The 16,919-nt window shown below is 33.1% G+C and overlaps 1 protein-coding gene across 1 annotated transcript in view; it reads right to left on the bottom strand.

Annotated features, from left to right (window-relative positions):
* Nucleotides 1-1,833: 1,833 nt before the first annotated feature.
* Nucleotides 1,834-16,919, bottom strand: part of LOC138712175 (protein 5NUC-like) — a 74,002-nt gene continuing 58,916 nt past the window's right edge. The window contains exons 4-10 of the mRNA XM_069843671.1: nucleotides 15,319-15,526; nucleotides 13,569-13,769; nucleotides 13,253-13,416; nucleotides 11,405-11,513; nucleotides 9,940-10,095; nucleotides 8,534-8,737; nucleotides 1,834-6,123 (exon numbers count right to left, since the gene is read on the bottom strand). Of these exons, the coding sequence (XP_069699772.1) occupies nucleotides 5,948-6,123; nucleotides 8,534-8,737; nucleotides 9,940-10,095; nucleotides 11,405-11,513; nucleotides 13,253-13,416; nucleotides 13,569-13,769; nucleotides 15,319-15,526 (1,218 nt within the window). The 3' untranslated portion in view covers nucleotides 1,834-5,947. The remainder of the gene's footprint in view (nucleotides 6,124-8,533; nucleotides 8,738-9,939; nucleotides 10,096-11,404; nucleotides 11,514-13,252; nucleotides 13,417-13,568; nucleotides 13,770-15,318; nucleotides 15,527-16,919) is intronic.

Here is a 16,919-nt window from a genome sequence, read left to right on the forward strand (position 1 = left end):
ATGCTTGATGTCGTCGCAATGTCGTAATTATAGTTTGATTGTGTTTGTGTGACTATTGTGTATTAATTTATGATGTATGGTACGGAAAGCTGCATATTTGTGTTATAGAAGTGTTACGTATGTGTGTTGTTAATGTTTTTGTATGTTTCAAATTGATAAATGATATTTATTTTGCAATCGTAATGCCTAATTTACGGATTTTTTATGTTTTGCTTACATCGCATAAGCTAATTTAATTTTCTTTTCTATTTCTCTTTATGCTTATATTTTTTGTGTATAAAACTATAGCCGTAACATACATATGTAAAATAGGGCTAACCCCCATTGGAGATACAATAATAATAATTATTATTCATATCGTTATAAAACGATAACAGAATACAAATGATGACTTGAATTTTATTCATATCTCTAAAGAACGATAACAAAATATAAATAACGAGATATCCATAAAGAACGATAACTGGATATAAATGATAATTTGAATATCATTTACATCGCTAAAGAACGATTAAAAATAAAATGAAAACTTGAAGAAGGCCCGAACCCACAACCTTTGAATCATTAAACAAACACTCTAACGCTGGTCTACGAGGCGCAGATATGGAACACTTTCATAGTTCCGGAACTGCTTGTACAAGCACATGCATCGTGTAACATCGCCGCGACCCGAAGTGGACTTTGAAAATATTTGCTGTTCACGAGTGTGGCCACTTTTTTTTTTTTTTTTGACAATTGTACATGGGCAGTTAGGGGACTGATATATTTCAATTCTATGCAGGTGCTTGGCCAAACAGTCATGTCCTGTTGCAAATCTAAATGCACCTACAGACGATTTTCGTGGTAAGTCAGGAATTAACTGTGGATTATGATGGAGAGCATTCCATTTTTTCTCTTGAGATTGTGTTATCAAATTTTGTTTGTTGAAGTCTAAGTATGTAGATTTAATAAATCTTATCGCAGAGTAATACATAGATTTAGTAACACGTCAATGGATGGTATCCATTGGAATACAATAATTCTTTTATTGAGTGATATTAATTGAGAGAGCACTTTAGTTATTTCTGCTGTTTGAGATGAAGTGTGTGTCTAGAGACTATTGATAGAATAGCTGCTTTGGAGTCTGACAATATAACTACATTCTTAAATTTATTGATGTGGCATAGAAGATTCCTGAGACTTTCACTTATTGCAATGATTTCTCCATCACTTACATTAAGTCTTATCTAGAAACTAACGTGATATAACATAACTTTAGTTACGAAAATCATTATACATATAGCATATAGGTATAAACCAAAAATTCAAATGTCACTGTATACAATTTTTTTTATAATCACGAAGTTTCTCATTACTTGATTTTCCAAAAATGGAATATCGTGTATTTTTAGTGATAACTTAAGATAGGGATTTCGAATTCTAAAAAGCGAGATACTTCAAACATTTTTAAAAACTACGATAATTTGGTCTACTCACCATTTAAATGACATTTCCAGCTAGATCACTGCTAGAAAACAAAGGATATCGCCTCTCCTGGGTCCTGCAAACACTATATTTTGCAGATCCATGTATCTGAGTTAAAATCATACGATTTTTCGAAAAGAAGTCAATATTTATAGTCACTGAAATGATGTTTTATTGTAATTACAGCTTAAAATGCCCGAAAACACATTTTCCCTTTGGTGGAATCTCACTATCACTAAGCAAGAAGCCAATAGCAAGATAGCCTTCCTTCAATCATATTGCTTAACAGTTAAGATTCTATTTGAGAAGTGCAAGTGGCCGGTGATGAGTCACGTGATCACTAGGCAGAATCATTGTTGCGAATAAATATTAGTTCAAAAACAAAGAAGGAAATTTATTTAAATACATTTTTTATAGTTATGTATTGTACATTACAAATATATAAATATCATATTCAAATATTGTATACAAACATCTGTTTACATTGTTTTTCGTTTTTACATATTTTATTTAGTTCCCTGCCCATTTCTTGTTCATGGACTCGCACCGTTAAACGGACACTACATAATGCGACAAAAAAAAAAACTACAAAAATGACCTAGATTTCAAGTCAGCTCATGAAATCATAAAGCAAAACAAAATATAGAAAACCAACATCAAAAAGCAGTACAAATATAGGGCCCATGAGACATCTAGGGGAACACAGGACAAAGGTTTCAAAATCGGGATGTCTGAGGTCCCTAATTTAAGAAGCAGTACAATTAAATACCATTATACCAAGCTACTTTACTTAATGTGTTGGGAAACGAACTATCGTACCTTACTGAAAGGCCATCAACAGATTTTCTGTGGCTTCATCTTGGTACTCATATTAAGCTTCCATTACCCCTCCCTTCAATGTCTGATATAATTTGATGGCTGGCCTACACTAAATTACACAAATTTGTAAGTTGAAGTAAGGACAAGTTTTAAACAAATATTTACAAGAATATATTAAGTCAGTAGTATTTAACTATAAAATGAAATCAGTTTTAAAAATAAAATTTAACAGTGATGCTACTGATCATACAGTAGCTTGTCACTCGAGATATTCAGAATACTGCAAGTAAAAAATAAGTATATTGTATTAATTATTATAAAGAAATTAAAAGAGTATCGGTGGGAAAATCATGACGAAAAGTAATATTTTAATAATCTGTGGCTGGACAGCCCATGAAGGACCAAGGTCAACCAGCTGACTGCTGACCTCATGTCCACAAGTCTCAGCAGAAGTGAACGATCATCCAACCAATAAGGGGATGGTTGATCTGCACCATTCCTCCAGATTTCACTACGTAGCATAGCTCCCCAAATTCATCACAATGCTGGGTGGGCACCAGTTCCGTACACTGGCCGAAACTCCATGAGAATAATTATTCTTCCCCCATGAAGACTTGAACCAGCACTCATTCCGCAACGTGAGTCCTGTCATGATGCCTTAGTCCATGATAGTACAGCACGGGGCAAAATGTTTTAGTACTATCAGTTAAATTTATATCATATTGATATTTCTGTATTATCTGTCCCTAAAAAGTACTACAAAAATTACAAATTAAGGGATTTAACAAGCAGGGTTCGGATTTCCACTACCTAAAACCTGCCTAAATTGTTACAAAATGACCTATAATTTACAAACCAGAACTGCAAGAATGAATCAAATTCGTGGAAATTGGTCTTACAATTTAAAATTCAATTAATATCTGCATAAAATGTAGTAGATATGTACAAAATAAGAGAACAGTAATTTATTTATAAGAAAGATTATATAGGCATCAATTCTTTGAAATTGGTAATAGTTGTTAGAAACTAAACATGGAACATTTTAAAGCAACTTACTCGAAGGTTGAAGATTGGAATAATATTTTAATACCAGTACTTACAAATTCTGTTAATAAGGTACCGTAATTAAGAACTTAATTAAAATATCCTGCAATATACCAGTATATCTTTCATTAATAAAATGGAAATGAAACTTCTTCCTTTCAAAAGTAACTTAAAAATACTTCAAATTGCATATGAATTCATACAGAACCCTCTAGTTACTTCTTGATTCATGTCTACATACGTTTACAGAATTTCAATTTGTTGTCTGTAAGTTATTAAAGTTCTTCATATTGATCTGAGAGAGTAAGTACCGGTATATGTATTATTTATAGCCCCATAATTTGCTGTATGAAGCTTGTGTTTATGTAAATACATTTTTAAACAGCGAGTTTCAATTAATGATAAAATTGTAAGTAAATAAAAGTAATTGCTTATATAAATTAAATACCAGTAAGTTACACTAACACATATGCATGCAGGCACGCACACAGAGACATACAAACACACTTTTATGTCCATTGAAATAAAAGAAACGTGTTGCAATTTGGTACCACATAATATGTACTTCAAGAAAATGTATTTCCACGTTTAATAAGACTGTTTGACACCTGTCTCTTCATGGTTTTATTTTCTCTTTGCGACCAGATGTATTTAGAACACTAGCCTTATAATATCTAATATAAAATTACCAGATCTTTCTCATCTCTGGTTAACATTTCTCATGCTAGTAAATACTTGTATGTTGTCACAGTGGCTTATTTACTGAAGTTGCATGTAACTGAATCTTAAATATTATAATTTTCTATAATTGCACACTATTTCTAATCTGAATGCTACAGTGACTACCTATACTACACTGCTACTATTTCTTTTTTTTTTCTTTGTGCAAGTATCTTTGTCTAAATCTTAATTTGTGATAATGTTCTCCGAATGTACATTACACTTCAGCAGTGGTTCTGAAAAATGAAGAAATAAATGTGCCGTAATATCTTCATTTTTATTATTTATATAATTATAGTAGGTTAAATTAGTATTATTTTTTTGTGGTGTAACCAAAACGAGAGAGAATAGATGAAGAGAGCGAGAGACAGATGGAGAATTGGAAGCAGTATTGTAAAATCTATTACGAAAATATAGTTATGAATTGTTGTGTACTGTCGGTATTGATTACAAAACATAGTTAAAATAGATTTTATGACTGGTACTTTTATCATATACCTCATTCACGAATGGTAACTTTAATATGTTAAATTGTGTACAAGAAATCTAAACTCTATTACAATAGTATCACAGTCTAGTATATACAGTCACGAAGCTCAATACGTAGTAAAAATGCATCCATAGATAGTTGCTAACCACTAGAATCGCTACTATCGCCTCATTACAGACAATGCGAAATAGTACTTGCACAGTCCATTGTTCTTAGTACCCTCATAAACTCAAGCTTTGTGACTCTATATACTAGACTGTGGTAGTATGTGTAACATCATATCATACACAATGCAATTTTGGCAGAGTACATATTTGTAAATGCACAAAAAAAATAAAGAAAATCAATGACCAATGGTAATCTTTAGAGACAGGGTAATTCCTTACAATTGTGTTACTAACGGAAGGTGCATATCTCTTCATACCAACAACCGACCAGCATACGTATATACAAGGCATACCAAAAGCCTGAATTAACCTTACCTGTCACGATACTCGACCTTACGAAAACTCACTTTCTGTGTACCTACCAGGAAGCTTACATGCAAGGCATGCAATCCTTCCTCTCCGCCAGCCACCACTTTCACAGCAACTTTCCACCCTTATTTATGTGTGAAATTGGGTCACCACTCAATTTATCTTTTGTTTACAGTAGGTGTGACTACTAGAAGCCAAGTAGGCTACATAAATATCTTTCTTTGGTAACGCAATTGTAAAGAAAATCCTGGCAAAAGAGTTATCTACTAAAACTGTTTTACTTGTCTAGTTACTGCCCATTCCTACTAATACCGCTACAAGTTTACTTTATCTTGCACATGTCACATAGCCTTGTTCAGCTTGTATTAAAATTAAATACATAAAGCCTGCTCGTACAGTACCGGTACCTTGAATGTCATCGACAAAAACATTTTATGCAATAATAATAATAATAATAATAATAATAATAATAATAATAATAATAATAATAATAATAATTGAACTACAGGCCTAATTAATTATGATTGAGTTTATATTTTTCTCTTTAAGAGGAAATATTCGCACTAATGTTCATGATGACTTCATTTTATACTATAAACTTAAGACAGATTACTGGTACTTCTGTTTCACTTTTGAAGACTTAAGCTCTTACTGTTTTACATTGGTGATTATATTTCTTTAGTATATATTACTTTTCAAATGCATGAAGGTACCGGTAACACCATGGCATAAGAAGAACTGAGTTAATTGCAAAATGAAAGAAATGAAAGAATACCTCACTCTGATCTCTTTGAACATAAATGTTTTTTCTCTCAAAAACACACACATATACATTCAGCAACATGTTTTCTCAATGATATTTCAATAACTTGAAATAATCATTAGGCCTATGAGAACAGTGTGTTGGAAATGTCTAAAAAATATTTATCGTTTATTACACTGAACTCATGATAGAAGCAAAACACACAAGGAGTGGCATTAACAAGAAAGACGTGGCTTTTGACGCTGCTCCTGCTGAACCTTCTATTAATTTTATCCTCCCTTCCACTCCAGCATACACAGGACTTCTTTTTTCGAAATAATTCCTCGCCATATCTGTGTCAGTTGTGTCTGTGGATAAAATAAATGATGGGTATTATTGCATATTTACATTAGTTGATTGTGATTCGCTTTAGAACATTTTTAATACCTGTAACATATAATAAACTTTAAAAACTTAATGGATTCATCTCAAATCTGTCTCTCAAAAAGCCAGCCGACACAATTCAATTCTCTCACAATTTATACGACATATTTCCCGACATTAGAACATCACATAGCAAACTAAAACCTGCTACTGGCAGCTTCTGTGGACCTCTTAATTTGTTTACAACCAGAAACACTGGAGTGCTAGTTAAAACAAAATAATTGCATGAATGTTAGCTGTCTTATTGTGTTGACTCTTTGCTACTAACCAAAAAAAGCAATAATAATGTACATATAGAATTAGATACTAGTGATCAAATGGTTTCCCCATTTACTACTACTACTACTACTACTACTACTACTACTACTACTATTACTACTACTACTACTACTACTACTACTACTACTATTACTACTACTACTACTACTACTACTACTACTGCTGCTGCTACCACGACCACCACCATAATCACTACCACCCAATACCATTCCCATGACGACCAATACCACCACAACCACTGCTACCACGACCACCGCCAACACGACCACTGCCACCACGACCAAGACCACAATAACTGAGGGGCATTTGGCACTGTAGTGGTTAAGATGCTATGTTACAAAGCCAAATGATATTAGATTCAATTCCCGATGAGATCATTAATTTTTCCAGTTCACCTAATCTTTCTATCTGCATTATGGCTTTGAGATTGGTGCAGTACAGAAATGAGTACCAGAGAATTTTCCTTGGGATAAAGACGATAAGGAAGTGGCACTGATATCCCTACTGCTTATTTATAATTGCCTTTTAAATTACCTGAAGGTTTATTACCGCTGTCACATAAGCCCACCTTCGGTTCCTATCCTGAGCAAGATTAATCCAGTCCCTACCATATATCCCACCTCCCTCAAATCTATTTTAATATTATTCTCTCATCTACATCTCGGCCTCCCCAAAAGTCTTTTTCCCTCAGGTCTCCCAACTGCATTTCTGGATTCCCCCATCGTGCTACATGCCCTGCCCATCTAAAATATCAGGATTTAATGTGCCTAATTATGTTAGGTAAGGAATACAATGCGTGCAGTTCTGTGTTGTGTAAGTTTCTCCATTCTCCTGTAACTTCATCCCTTTTAGCCGCTGATATTTTTCTAAGCACCTTATTCTCAAACACTCTTAGCTTCTGTTTCTCTCTCAAAATGAGAGTCCAAGTTTCACAACCATAAAGAACAACCAGTAATATAATTGTTTTATAAATTCTAACTTTCAGTGTTTTTTTTTAAAGCTGACTGGATAACAAAAGATTCTCACCCAAATAGTAGCAGACATTTCCCATATTTATTTTGCATTTAATTTCCTCTCGAGTGTCATTTATATTTGTTACTGTTAACCCAATGTATCTGATTTTTAAACTTTTCAAAGGATAAATTTCCAATTTTTATATTTCCATTTCGTACTATGTTCTGGTCACGAGACTAATTACATAGGCTTACTTTGTATTTTCATGATTTACTTCCGAATCTATTTCATTACTTGCTTCAAGTAAAATTCCCGTGTTTTCCTTAATAGTTTTTTTTTTCTCCTAACATATTTATGTTATCCACATAAACAAGCAGCTGATGTAACCTGTTCAATTTCGAATCCTCTCTGTTTTCCTGGACTTTTTAAATTCCAGAGCAAATTAAAAAAGTATCTCCTCGCTTTAGTCCACAGTGAATTGGAAATGCATCTGACAGAAACTGACCTGTGTAGACTATGCTATACACTTCACTGAGAGTCATTTTAATTAATAGAACTAGTTTCTTGAGGATACCAAATTCACTGAGAATACATCCCTACTGCTACTAATACTAATTACAAAGGTGGAGTCTTAACCTCTCGCTACCCTATGGGACTCCATGGCCTGTAATATGGATTTCTTTACCACCACCACCACCACCACCACCACCACCACCACCACCACCACCACCAAAACCACAACCACCACCATTCTTTGTTATTTTGTCTTTTTGTTTAGTCATCTGTCCGAAGACAGATCTGAACCTCACAAGTGATACCAAGAAGGCACCTCTTATGAGGCAACGAGGCAAGGAGATAATGGAGTAGGGTGGCCAGTTCCTTTCTCCCCTTCATTGCATACATCGCCGATTAGCTACATATTACACTAATCAGATTTCAGATTCATACAAACAAAATTGTTCTTTCTCGGACACATATCGTCAAGTGAGATATACTGCCTGACAATAAATAGATGTACAAATCAGCCAGAACCTCAATCAGAGGCATTATTTTGTTATTAGGTGATATATTGATCATATTGTAAATGTTGGATAGACTTACCCATCACTAGCTCCCTTCTGAAGTTCTTTTTTAGAACTTTATAACCGTCACCACCTTCAGCTATAAAAACTGGCATTATTACGTTATATGTCTCTTTAGCCTCTATAGGCTTGTACACAGGCACTCGGCATTCACCACATCGTGCATATGCTTTTACAACACGCTTGCCATTTGGCTTGCGTAAATCATATTGCACTTTCAGACCTGAAAACAAAATAGAAAGGTCGAATATTAGAAAATAAATATCTTCTAACATGCCTAAATCTATTTATGTGCATCCATGTGAACTTGGCACACTTAATATAAAATATGTACCAGGTAACTATTTTTGAAAAATGTTCTTTTTATGAAAATTTATATCCACACATCCACACTCATTTTACAAGTCAATACTAATCGAAAACTATTTTCAATTTAAAAATTATAATATTAAATACTATTGTTAAAAAAAGGACGTTTATTTGTAACTCTGAACAATATGAAATACTGAAATACAGTTGTTAACAAAATTTGAAGTTACGTGTATAATTTTCCTTAAATCATACTCAAAATTTGCTCCTAATCCAGCCATAAATATAGTTAAACCAGAAATAAGTAAAATAAAAATACTTAATTAGTCACTAAAAACAACTCTAAACCGAATTAATAAAAAAAACCCTTGCAGTAACTAAAGTTGATGAGTGAACTAGGAAGTATAGGACTGTTAAGATTTGTCCAGTAATAATATAAGGGTCTTCTACTGGTCGTGCTCCAATTCATGTTAATAGAATTGCAATATTTGTTATTAACCAGAATATAATTTGGTTAATAGGATAAAATTGTATACCTCGGAAGTTTGAATTGTATATGGGTATAATGAATAGAATTGCAATAGATTCTGTTGTTTGATTGCATGTACTGCGATTATTTCTTATGCTCTACGAATATTTTGTTATTTAAAATACGACGGTAAATTAAATACCTTTGCTAAAACTATTTCAAGTAAAATAGGAATTCCGCAAGTCATTAGATATTAAATAACGCAGAGAAATGCAGATAGCTTTGTAGATGAATGATTTGATTGCTCGATTGAATAGCTAATTGATCTGTTTTTGGTTCGTATATTCACATAAAAATGGACTCAAATGGCTGACGTTTCTATAGAGATTTATTTTTATTATTATTACTATTATTGTTATTACCATTATTATATTGTGTATATGAGTTTTGTTTGCATCTATTCAGTCAATAAAATGCATGATAATAAGTTAAATAATGATAGATTCTGTCTACATTAACCCAAATATATTTTTATTTTGCAAATGGAATATAATTATTATAAAATTTGATGTAACTTCATGCTCGCATGAGCTACCTCAAGTACCAGTAACGAATAATCCAGATATTAAAATATAATGTGTACATACCTGAGTACTGAAGAAATTTCCCATTGCGCTCACTCGGATTATAGTTATGGACACTAAACTCCAACACTTCCAAGAGATCAGATCCTTTCAGACTCATGCGCACCATGTTATTAACAAAAGGAAGCACTGACAGCAAATCAGCCATTGTCACCTTTCCTGCATTGGACAAAGAAATATTTGTCTTCATTTAGAGCCGTTATGTTAAAGTACTTAAATCTTGATTTATGAAGTTACTTTTAAATTTTTAAGTGGAATGCAAATTGTTACTGTTGTTATGATTTCTTATATGTATCGAGGTCATGAAGTTTTAAATTTTCAGAACTAGTATTAGATATTCGAAAATATAATAATTATTCTAATTGAACTTGAAGTACAGTAGGGTTGCTAAATAATTCACTGATGTCAAATTATTTGTGTTTCCTATGGTATCCTGCAAATAATAAAATTTTAATAATATGATTACAATTACATATGCAGTACCTAAATATCTTCTATTTGATTTTATTCTGATGTTCAGATTCATCTGTTTGTCTTCATCAGTGCTAAAATTAATTAATTTAGTGAATTTAAATACTATTATAGTCACAATCATACCATGGTATGAAAGAAAAATTTCACAACCTCGAGCGGGATTCGTCATCCAACATCGTAAGATGAAGATTATATTTTGTAAAGTTTCTTCCCAGCCATAAGCAGTGCTGACTAGATCAGACGCTATGGACAGTACTCTATAACAGAGTCGCCAGTATGAAAGGATAATTCCAAGCCTTTGGCGTGAGACAAACTCGATAGCTCAGTGGTAGAGCGCCTGACCGGAGTACAGAAAGTCGCAGGTTCGAATCCCGCTCGAGGTTGTGAAATGTTTCTTTTATGCCATGGTATGATTGTGACTATAATAGTATTTAAATACATTAATAAGTCACATCAATGGACGTATATACGTCATCCAACAACGTAAGATGAAGATTAAATTCATTTAGTCTTCAGTTCCCAATATCTGCAACTAATCTATTGTTTCCACTGACAGGAGGACGATTTTTTAAATTTTTTACATAGCTCTGTATGTTGTAGTGTTTTGTAAGCATTAATTAGGTACCTATATTACCAATAAGTTATACGGTACGGTACTTTTATTAATTTTAAATGAATAATATTATGCAGTGCATTCTGTCATTGTATTTGTTTACTTGTAATGATATCGTGAGTACTTTTACTGTGTGTTGATTAAGGAATGTGGCTTGCTTTATACATTTTGAGAGATAACATTTTATTCACTTTGAACTCTCATTATATGATTATATGTAAGTGAATTTCGAAGTAGATAGCAATTTATTATAGACGAAAAAAAAGAAGTTATGTTCACAGTCTTTTCTTCTTCTCCTTCTTCTTCTTCTTCTTCTTCTTTATATCAAAAACAGTTTTATGAATATGTTTAGAAATGTTTTAGTGTACAAATTACACTTACCATCTTTGCCACTGACATCAATAGATGACCGAATTCCACCACTGTTTTGCAAAGCAATAGGAGTATCAGTCCAACCTACTCCATGGTTTAATCTATACAAACGTGCCATCTGAAAGGATGAAGTATAATATTATACATACTTGTAGATAATTGAATCTAGCATTATGAAATATATTAAATAATATTATTCATCATTGTTGGATATGCATTTCAACACTTATATAAGCAGTGATTAACTTTATAACTGGGACCTTCACTGGGCTTCGAACAATGAAGAATACCACTTCTAAACTAGTCAGCCAGGTAATTTTCTAATGTTAACACAGTAAAGGAGTTATAAAGTTAATGAGTGAACATTATTCACTTCATAAAATTAATTTTTGAAAATGCTACTTCTTCTCCATTTTTTATAGTGTTCATTATGGAAGTTTTAAATGTGAATTATTCGTTTATATCTATAAATCTTTTGTGAAGAATTTTAGATAAGGACGCAAATAGCCATAGTAACTGACGTGCCCTTTTTAAACCCCACTAACTAACTATCTATAAACTATATCTGTACGTACATTTAAATATAGTTTTCGCTATGAGCATTATCGGTATGGCTGAAATAAGTTCATTGACATTTTTTAATTAGAACCAATACTGGTTAGTGGCTTATTTAAAAGGGATTTGGATTGAACATATTTTTATTGCTAATAAAATAAAGAAAATACAACGTCTAGAAGATCGTATCTAACTTTATATTCAAATGAAATGGAGGAGAGGAAGAGAGTATATTAGAATTATGTAAACCTGACCTGAAAGTCGAAAAATATTGAAACCATCGTGTGAAATATGATGAACGATAATTTTTGAAGTATTTTAAATTAGTTTTTAAGGTTTTATAATTGTTTTTGAAACATAAATTCTAATAAATACTTGCAATTTAATAGGAAAGCTCTTCTTTCCTTTGGAGCTGAAATTCTCTCCCCCCCCCCCCTCACCCAATGCCACCAGGTTGTCATTTGACAATTTTGGTCTCTCCTGGCAATGGCTTATTTGTAACTCACTTCTGAGGTTGGCGTGCCTAGAAGGCAGAGTTACGCTGCCCTGATGATATTATGATAGGATGATTATGAAGTGCCAGGAGGGGTCTTAAATCTAAGCCTAATCTAATTTCCAGACCATGGACGAACATAGGAACATTCTCCTTTAAGGAAAAATTTCTGTGTTCTAACCAGGAATCGAACTCGGGATCTCATGAACTGTAGTTAGAAGCTCTTACCACTAGCCCATGAGGCTGGTCGAGAAAATTAATTATGAAGATACAAAATTTTTCTCCATTGTCTAGGATGTTGTAAGTAAGTTTTCACATCTTTGCAGTTAGTATGGGCAATTGTTTTTTTATATGTGGCTATTTGCTATGTAGATATGTGTGTAGTTTGGAGGTTTGGACATGAGCTCATTAATAGTTTCTTTATATTTGTGAACAACCGGTATTGAATATAAAGGTAACAAACTGCTACTGAAGACATTAAAAGTGTAGCAATTGAATTTAATTTTTTAGATGTTGTTGTTGTTTGCAATGCTCAAGACTTGAATTGAATCCATTTTCTTTCGAGCATCCCAGTAGTATGTTGTATGTTTTATTGATATATCAACGTCTTTCTTATTCATTGCTGGTGCACCTCATTAGATGGTTTTTATTATAGAGTTAGAGTGATGAATGTATGTTTATGTTTTTAGATGTACTGGTATGTATATAAATGCTGTCTCTCTTCCACTTGCCAGGATCGAAATTTCCTATCTTCATACTGATAAGAATATACAACAAATCAAAATATAGACTTATGTCCTTGTACTTACATAGTCAACATAAGCATCTGTTAAGAAATTTCCAAGGTTGCATTCCTTCAGTCGACAGTGTGTACTGTCTCCATCTAAAAGCACCTTAGTTTCTCCAATTGCCTGATTTAAAAATTCTGAAACGTTTCTCGCCCATTTGTTCAACTCTAGTAGTACAAAAGGATCTGAAAATTAAAACATTTCTTAATTCTGTCTTTATGTATTAGTTACGAATATTTCATATAAAATAGTCATTTACATAGAAATTAAAAGATGATCTTCAAAATACATTCAACAAAAATGATATTTCGATTTCTAGTTGCAACTTTGTTCTTACCTTGGTTTACTGTTTTATCGAGGAGTATTGGGTTTCCGGTTGCCTTTGTTACTTCTCCAACAGAATTGAAATCAAGTGTGAGCTGTCCCAGATATTTTGTGTAGGCATATGCTTGTACGACAGGAACTTTACGACCAGACTTCTGTGTCACCATTTTTGGGTAGAGGTCTTCAGGTATATCATCGCTGTCAGGTGATTTGCCTAGTATTGAGAGAGAATAGTAGTTATAATGCACGTTCTATTACAACCTTTGGAACCATTTGATAACACTTCTATTTTCACTTAATATTATTTTTATATAGAATTCGTCTAGGCCAGTTTCTATCTGATGCTTTTCCAATTCACTGCGGGCTAAACCAGGGAGATGCATTGTCACCTCTACTTTTTCACTTCGTTCTAGAATATGCCATTAGGAAAGTTCAGGATAACAGACAGGGTTTGAAATTGAACGGGTTACATCAGCTTCTTGTCTATGTGGATGACGTGAATATGTTAGGAAAAAATCCACAAACCATTAGGGAAAACACAGAAATTTTACTTGAAGCAAGTAAAGCGATAGGTTTGGAAGTAAATCCCAAAAAGACACAGTATATGATTATATCTCGTGACCAGAATATTGTACGAAATGGAAGCATAAAAATTGGAGATTCATCCTTCGAAGAGGTGGAAAAATTCAAATATCTTGGAGCAACAGTAATATATCTGTAATATAATGACACTCAGAAGGAAATTAAACGCAGAATAAATATGGGAAATGCGTGTTATTATTCGGTTGAGAAGCTTTTGTTATCTAGTCTGCTGTCAAAAAATCTGGAAGTTAGAATTTATAAAACAGTTACATTACCGATTGCCCTGTATGGTTGTGAAACTTGGACTCCCACTTTGAGAGAGGAACAGAGATTAAGGGTGTTTGAGAATAAGGTTCTTAGGAAAATATTTGGGGCTAAGAGGGATGAAGTTACAGGAGAATGGAGAAAGTTACACAACGCAGAACTGCATGCATTGTATTCTTCACCTGACATAATTAGGAACATTAGACGTTTGAGATGGGCGGGACATGTAGCACATATGGGCGAATCCAGAAATGCATATAGAGTGTTAGTTGGGAGACCGGAGGGAAAAAGACCTTTGGGGAGGCTGAGATGGGAGGATAATATTAAAATGGATTTGAGGGAGGTGTGATATGATGATAGAGACTGGATTAATCTTGCACAGGATAGGGACTGATGGCGGGCTTATGTGAGGGCAGCAATGAACCACCGGGTTCCTTATAAGTCATTTGTAAGTAGGTAAGTATTATTTTTATATAGGTAGGTAACTTAAATTTATCAAATCTGTTCTGAGATTTGCTCTGGAAATGCAAAACTGTTGCTAATACTATAGCTGCTACTAGTATCACTGCATTAACAGACTATTATTACAGCTGCTACTGGTATAGTAGCTACTGTTACTACTGATAAGATAAGATACGACATGTTTATTGACAGAATGTACAGTATAATAAAAGAAAATTGCAAATATTTAAAATTCTAGCACTGCTGCTTCTACTTATTTACTATTTTACTAATTTGACCTGTATTGCTGCTAATGCTAGCCTAGTGCTGTTTTATGTTTACTTCTGATGCTGCAACTATTATTACCACCACTGGCACTTCACGTTTGCTGATTCTTTGTGTTTCATATATTATGTAGTTCTGTTGTAAATCAAGATATGGGCTATGGACACAAGTCCATTAATTTTCAAGCTCACCAGTGTAAAGGAAGGTGTTTGTGTGGCCACCAATGACAGCATCTATATCTGGCACTTGTTCAGCGATCTTCTTATCCATAGCAAAACCAGAGTGACCTAGTGCAATGAAGACCCTGAGATCAGGATGCGCTAATTTGAGTTTGTCCACTTCAGCTTTAATGCTGTCCACTTCACTGAGAAATTCCACCTCTCCTGCTTGCGACACAAACTGCAAGAAACAGAATCATTGTCAATAAGTGTTTCCAGAATTTTTGACCATCTAAAAATTTCTTTTTCCTCTTGGCGTGTAATATTATACTGGTATTTTAAATATAATCTCATGTGTTTCTATTTTCAATAGAGGTATATGGTATTTTAATGTTTTATTATATAATTCATACAACAGTCGAAAAATTTCATCTCTTCTCCACTCTTTTATATGTTTCTTGGTGAGTGAGATAGATAAAAACTGCAACAGCTAAAGCTTAAAAAGATTAGGTTAATGTTTTATCCTTCATACTTTTTAAGTAGTGCTAATTTAAGTGTGAATATTAATTGAATGTATTTCATGTTGAATCTTTCGAACACTACTTTTAACACTTGAATATAAATAATTGATTAAATGGCGATCTTACTCGTGTTAATTATGTAAGCATGTGCGGCTTACAGCTATTTCGGTGCTACTTGACACCATCCTCAGAGAGAAAGATCGCCATTTAATCAATTATTTATGAATGTATTTATTAATTAATATCATATTTTTGTTTTCATATGTGACAGTCATTGACTTGAATAATTGTGAGAAATATCTCCAAAATAAATTATTAGAACACTGATACATTCCTAATCTCTACTACACTATTGGTATATATAGTCGATAAAATTATGATAAAATGACAATGAAGATGATCAGTTTTAATGTGGGCCTATATATATATATTATTGAAATGTTTATTTTTACTTACTCAAATTTTTTGTCATTGTACATATTTAGAAGCTATTGAGAAAATGAAATTCAAATTCTTCTCTCTGGTAGTTACAAGTACTAATATTCAGATGAACTATTAACCAATCTATTTTGTATTGTTTGTGATAAAACACACACACACACACACACACACACACACACACACACACACACACACACACACACACACACACTAGTGGCACAATCAGGATTTTAATCTCCGGGGTATTGCTAAAATAGGTTGTTCTTCTTGCGAGAATATGACTCTGCTTAGATCATTGCCTTATACATTCTTCTATGCCGGCATAATTCCAATTAATCGGATCACAGAAGTTTTGAATGGACTGATGCATTTTAAATCTTCAATGGATTTCTATTACGACCAGAAATTATTAATAGGCTGCCTACAAAGAATCAAATCTTCAGTAGGCTAATTATTTTCAAACATCATATAATTATGTGAAATGCTTAAACTACTGGTACATTGCATTTATTATATATCACTGGTTGTATTACAGTGAGTATTAGCCATTAATAATTGAAAAAATAAAAAGCATTTGGTCTGGAGGAGAGGCTCTGGCCTTATTAGATCCCCACAACCCATGGCAGGGCCACTATCTTTTAGGAGTAAACATAATAATCTTTCATTTGATTG

The sequence above is a fragment of the Periplaneta americana genome, chromosome 13 (assembly GCF_040183065.1).
Source record: "Periplaneta americana isolate PAMFEO1 chromosome 13, P.americana_PAMFEO1_priV1, whole genome shotgun sequence".
Taxonomy (NCBI): Eukaryota; Metazoa; Arthropoda; class Insecta; order Blattodea; family Blattidae; genus Periplaneta; species Periplaneta americana.